The sequence below is a fragment of the Gossypium hirsutum genome, chromosome D09 (genome assembly GCF_007990345.1).
Source record: "Gossypium hirsutum isolate 1008001.06 chromosome D09, Gossypium_hirsutum_v2.1, whole genome shotgun sequence".
Classification (NCBI taxonomy): domain Eukaryota; kingdom Viridiplantae; phylum Streptophyta; class Magnoliopsida; order Malvales; family Malvaceae; genus Gossypium; species Gossypium hirsutum.
This window is the reverse complement of record NC_053445.1, coordinates 35857251-35863492: the sequence shown is the minus strand read 5'-3', so window position 1 is coordinate 35863492 and position 6242 is coordinate 35857251. Positions and strand designations below refer to the sequence as shown.

The 6242-nt window shown below is 32.3% G+C and overlaps 2 protein-coding genes across 3 annotated transcripts; both read right to left on the bottom strand.

Annotated features, from left to right (window-relative positions):
- Positions 1-528: 528 nt before the first annotated feature.
- On the bottom strand, positions 529-2213 carry LOC107892586 (ankyrin repeat-containing protein BDA1). Its single transcript, XM_016817652.2, has 2 exons — positions 1573-2213; positions 529-1460 (listed from the first exon to the last, which is right to left on the bottom strand). The coding sequence occupies exons 1-2, from the start codon at positions 2152-2154 to the stop codon at positions 621-623; spliced, it is 1422 nt and encodes a 473-aa protein (XP_016673141.2). The 5' UTR covers positions 2155-2213; the 3' UTR covers positions 529-620.
- A 1781-nt stretch (positions 2214-3994) lies between these two features.
- LOC107892587 (ankyrin repeat-containing protein BDA1) lies at positions 3995-5933 on the bottom strand. 2 transcript variants are annotated; one of them, XM_041100477.1, is made up of 3 exons: positions 5027-5933; positions 4522-4911; positions 3995-4423 (listed from the first exon to the last, which is right to left on the bottom strand). In XM_041100477.1, the coding sequence occupies exons 1-3, from the start codon at positions 5606-5608 to the stop codon at positions 4277-4279; spliced, it is 1119 nt and encodes a 372-aa protein (XP_040956411.1). In that variant the 5' UTR covers positions 5609-5933; the 3' UTR covers positions 3995-4276. The 2 variants fall into 2 exon arrangements, with proteins under 2 accessions (XP_040956411.1, XP_040956412.1); XM_041100478.1 differs by having other exon boundaries at positions 4527-4911; positions 5027-5931.
- Between the last annotated feature and the right edge of the window lie 309 nt (positions 5934-6242).

The window sequence follows — 6242 nt, the reverse complement described above, 5'->3', positions numbered from 1 at the left end:
TAAGTGGTGTTCGATACATTTATCTAATTGGTCAAAACGAAGATTATGTTGGGCAAAATAGTTGGATCTTCATCTTGAGAAAAATTTCACTAAAAAAGAATTTAATTTACTGAAGTATCAAAAGAAATTCATAATAAAAAAACTTAATTGTAACAAAATCTAATAATAATAAAATTTAAAAAAATTGAGTGATAATTTGATCATATTTACATTTTTAGGAGCAAAATGTTCATGTTGAAACATCAATGAAACCATTAGATAAATAGTGGATTAAAAAAAATAATTCGGGTTAAAATATGGATAGAGAGAGAGAGAGAGAAATGAATTTTTGGATATTGTGTGAAAATAAAAGAAGGGGGAGTAAGGTCTAATTAGTGTATTTCGTTATATCAAGAATTGAGTGGCAAGAATTCAAGAAGAATTAACATCCCATTCGATATCGAAATACTCTTATAAATTATATTTAAAAAATCCAAAAACAACCTATTTTAAGTAACATTTTTAAAAACTAAAATATTCATGAAATTGTTTGCTTCTTTGTTGATAATATATCAAATATTTAATTAAAAAAATACTATAATAAATTGACAGAAAACAAGAATAAATATAAATTTGATTTTTTACGAGTTACAACGTGCACGACATCCCTTTGTGCAGAACTTACATAGACTGATGAATAACCATCCCCCTAAGAATAGGATTATGAAGTACAAACAATATCCTACAATTAAAATGGTTCCTTGCGAAAATTCATTAAAGAGAAAAATTAATAACCATGGGAATAACCAAAATCCCAGAATTGAAGTGATGAATTTTGACGCCCGATAAACAATACTCATCAGCACCAATAAGAAAACAAAGAATATCGAAAATATATAGATGACATATCTTGCTAAATCTGTTGGCGCTATGATACTTACTGATTGATTGAAGCATATTGCCAAAAATGCAAGTAGTATTTGAAGTGTTGTCCTGAGGCCAACGGGAAATGGTTTAAGGAGGGCTACTGTTAAGAAAAATGCTGTCATAAACACAACATAAGTTGGAACAAAGAAACGAAGAAAGTAAACTTCACCCAAGACTGATTTCCCGGGTGCATTTGCGTCATATGATCCTTTGGACTTTGAGAAATTTTCTCCTTGCAAAACACCGCCAGGCGGGCTAAGAGTCACTTGGAAGGATGCCGTTAGCAGCAGTCCTAAAATTATTAGTAAGGTACTGCGGTCCTCGCTTGATATATTATCTACATCGTCAAAGATTAACGATGATGCCTTTGCCGCATACTTGTCAATTTGTTTCTTCAACTTATATTTAAAGTTGGAAACTCGTGGACTAAAACTATCACGCAGAATGCTAATGCTTTCAATATTGTTCTGTTGATGCGCTGCCTCCAGTGCCGTCAAACCAGCTTCATTGGTCTCATGCTTATCAGCTTTGCATTCTAGTAGTAGTTTGAGCATCTATTTAGTCAATAATTTGAGATATTAAAAAAGAGAAGCAACAACCAATCAACCATGAAATACAAAACAATCCATGTAATATTAATTATATACAAGAGATGATGGATCGAACCTGGGGTTGATTATTGATAGCAGCTATGTGCAGTGCAGTGTTGCCATCTTCGTCTTTCCTGTTCACTACTTCGTGACAGTAGTCTTTCTTTTTAAGTGCTCGAATTAGAACCTGGAAAGCGTCCAATCTCTTCTTTTCCGCTGCAATATGCAAAGCAGTACGGTTCCTAGTTGTAACGTTTTTGATACTTTGGGGACAAACCTCCAAAAACCTATCGACCAAGCCATCAGGGTTTCCAACTTTACTTATCAAGTGCAAGGGAGTCTTACCCTTCTTCCCTTTGACACGAACAAGATCTTTATCAATCTCTAGGAAGCGTAGCACCATCTCTTTATGCCCTTTTTTAACCGCAATGTGAATTGGGCTCAAACCTTGTTGGTTTAGCTTCCTAGAAAATGATGGCTTTAAGTTCATCATCTCCATTGCGAACCCAATGCATCCTTCTTCTGCAGCTACGTGTAATGGAGTTTCCGTAAACTCCACTTCATCAAAACTCCTCAAAACATTTCCATTTCTTTGAATTAATGAATACAAATCACTAACATTTCCTGTACGAGCAGCTGTTCTCAAACTTTCATCCATCTTAGGAGGAAGGATTGATAGACAATAAGAGAGAAACTGAAAGGGTTTAATCAAGTCCCCCACTTACAGCAATTAGCTGAAAAGACTAAAGACGTACGTGATGTATGGTCTATGTATTGGAGTCAACAAGGAAACAACATGGATAGAAAGGGCACCCAAATATACGTATATCTTTTTGGTCTTGGTCTTCGACTAGCACATCAACTAATATTTGAAAATAGTTTTTTAAACTTTTAAAGTAGTCCATTTAAAAACAAGTTTCTAATTTAATCAAATACTAAACAAATTTTATTATGCCAATAGCTTGGAATGCTAATTAATCAACATGATTTCTGACATTAAATCTCAATATCTAAAATATTTTAAAGATGGGTTTTTGTTTTGATGTATGCAAAGTTATAATATACAGGTTAAGATTTGCTTTTTTAGGTCTTTTGTAGTTTTTATACATTTAAAATTTAGTTTTTTATGTTTAGATTTTAAATTTTAAATTTAATTATTAATATGATTCAATTTTTTTCTTAAATTTATTGGTATGATATTTTAAAATTGTAATAAAAAATATTATAATAAATCTAAATTTAACAGAAGAATTTTAATAATATTAACAATTTAATTTAATTTTCAAATTTTGAAAATTAAAAAAATTAAATTACAAAAGAGTACAGCTTAACCTTTTATAAGTATGAAGGGTAAAGTTGGGTTTAATTACAAAAAGGACCGAACTCAAGGGGTTGGTTTGGACATAATGGGAGGAAGTGGGGGCGAGAACACAGATGTGAATTTCGTCCTTTAAGCAAGACATTTAAAGCCCTTCAGTGCCACGTCATCCAATCTGTTTTTTTTTTTTGCTTTTATCTACCTATCAATCAGGGACCAGTGTTAGGGTTCACATTCATTTGTTATTACAATTTTTTTTAATTATTTTAAATATTTCTGAAAACTTAAATAATTACAAAAATTATTTAGAAAATTTTATATACGAAAATAACTCATTTGTTATAGTTATTGTCAGTATTACCTAACACATTGACAGCGTCACTCACAAATTGGATGAGATGAATTAAATTAATTCAACTCCAACCAAGCATCTAGATATAGTGTACCAATAAGCATGTGAATGCATAGTGAACATGCACCTTCTTTAATTTATCATAAATTACGAAAATAGAACTTTAAAATTGTTGGTGTGGAGGGATAAAATGAACTTGTAAGAAATTAATGAAGGCTTCAAGGCAATGCCACTTTCTTTAAAGTTCTATTTGTTCCCACTTATAATATAATAAGCAAAAAAGTTATTGGTAAATGAACCTCGAGGATATAATAAAGTTCAAAGACTGTCTACATTTTATACTGAGGGAAATATAAAAACAAAGTTTCTATGTTTTTTGGCGTGTCGTGCAAATGAAATATATAGATATCTACTTCATAAGGACATAACTACCCAAATAGATAATCATTTTTTAGCAATAACATAATTATTTAATAGATATCTACTTAAATAATTATGATCATAATCAAGTGACATAACTTTTGAATTTAAGAGGCATAACTCATAACTATAAATAGTGACAAGTTTTGATTAATAATCAAGTGATATAACTTTCCATTTGATTATTCCTATATAATTTGAAAATGTTCATAAAGTTTATAATTAGTTTTTTATCTACATTAAACCTTTCAGTTTCAAATTACAATTTTTTGAAAAGAAGATATCATTTATGAAATTTAAACTCTGATATTTGAAGTGTTAGAATTTTAAATGTTTGCTACATTATTGATAATATGTCAAATATATATTAAGAAAAATACTATAATAAATTGACAGAAAACAAGTAGGTTGAAAATAAGAATAAATATAAATTTGATTTTTTACGAGTTGCATCTTGCACAACATTGCTTTATGCAGAACCTACATAGACTAATGAATAACCAACATCCTAAGAATATACTAGATTCAATCAACGGCCGAGGATCACTACCGCCTAAGAATACGATCATGAAGTATAAACAATATCCTACAATTAAAATGGTTACTTCCCAAAATTCATTTAAGAGAAAAATTAATATCCATGGGCATAACCCAAATCCCAGAATTGAAATGCTGAGTTTTGACACCCGATTAGTGATGCCCATCAACACCAACAAAAGACCAAATAACATCGAAACTATAGAGATAATAATCACTGCTAAAAGAGTTGGCGCTATGAAACTTATTGATAGATGGAAGCATAATGCGAAAACCGCAAGCAATATTTGAAGTGCAGTCCTGAAACCAATGGGAAAAGGTTTAAGGAGGGCTAATGTTAAGAAAAATACTGTCATAAACACAAAATAAGTTGGAACAAAGAAACGAAGATAGTTAACTTCACCCAAGACTGATTTCCCGGGCGCATTTGCATCATATGCTCCTTTGGACTTTGAGAAGTTTTCTCCTTGCAAAACACCACCAGGCGGGCTAAGAGTCACTTGGAAGGATGCCGTTAGCAGCAGTCCTAAAATTATTAGTAAGGTACTGCGGTCCTCGCTTGATATATTGTCTACATCGTCAAAGATTAACGATGATGCCTTTGCCACATACTTGCCAATTTGTTTCTTCAACTTATATTTTAAGTTGGAAATTCGTGGACTAAAACAATCACGCAGAATGCTAATGCTTTCTATATTGTTCAGTTGATGCGCTGCCTCCAGTGCCGTCAAACCAGCCTCATTGGTCTCATGCTTATCAGCTTTGCATTCTAGTAGTAGTTTGAGCATCTATATAATAAAAAATTTTGAGATATTAAAAAAGAGAAGCAACAATTAGTCAACCATGAAATACAAAACAATCCATGTAATAGTAGTTATATATATAAGAGATGGAGGACCGAACCTGGGGTTGATTATTGATAGCAGCTATGTGCAGTGCAGTGTTGCCATCTTCGTCTTTCCTGTTCACTACTTCTTGACAGTAGTCTTTCTTTTTAAGTGTTCGAATTAGAACTTGGAAAGAGTCCAATCTATTCTTTTCCGCTGCAATATGCAAAGCAGTACGATTCCTAGTTGTAACGTTTTTGATACTTTGGGGACAAACCTTCAACAATCTATCGACCAAGCCATCAGGGTTTCCAACTTTACTTATCAAGTGCAAGGGAGTCTTACCCTTCTTCCCTTTGACACGAACAAGATCTTTATTAATCTCTAGGAAGCGTAGCACCATCTCTTTATGCCCTTTTTTAACCGCAATGTGAATTGGGCTCAAACCTTGTTGGTTTAGCTTCCTGGCAAATGATGGCTTTAAGTTCATCATCTCCATTGCAAACCCAATGCATCCTTCTTCTGCAGCCACGTGTAATGGAGTTTCCATAAACTCCACTTCATCAAAACTCCTCAAAACATTTCCATTTCTTTGTATTAATGAATACAAATCACTAACATTTCCTGTACGAGCAGCTGTTCTCAAACTTTCATCCATCTTAGGAGGAAGGATTGATAGACAATAAGAGAGAAACTGAAAGGGTTTAATCAAGTCCCCCACTTCCAGCAATTAGCTGAAAAGACTAAAGACGTGATGTATGGTTTATGTATTGGAGTCAACAAGGAAACAACATGTGGATAGGAAGGGCACCCAAATATACGTATATCTTTTTGGTCTTGGTCTTCGGGTGCCGTAAAATTTAAGATTGTACTTTCTTCCATTGATTTTAGTGTTTTCCGAATTGAAGTATGCCTCAGATATTTTCATTGTCAAAAGTCTCAGCCAATAGGGTGAAGGAGGGAGCCGCCTATAAAGAAGGAAAAAAGTCATTCTTCTTTTTGGTCTTTGTGCAAAGGCTAATGAATCAAAACTATTGTGAAAAATAGAAGGAAGCTCTATAAAAATAACACTAGGGATCTGCTGACAATGTGCGACACTTAAAGTTATTTAATAATTAATTAAGAAGTTTCTGTTAAATTCAGAATAAAATTATTCATGGTTTCATAATTCATACTCTAATAAAAAATCTCAGAACAAGAAATATGTATATTTATTATAATAAAATTCTTTTGGTGCAGCCAGATAAACAACACTTCACTTGCAATCTTATTATTCTTGATAAATATAAAAT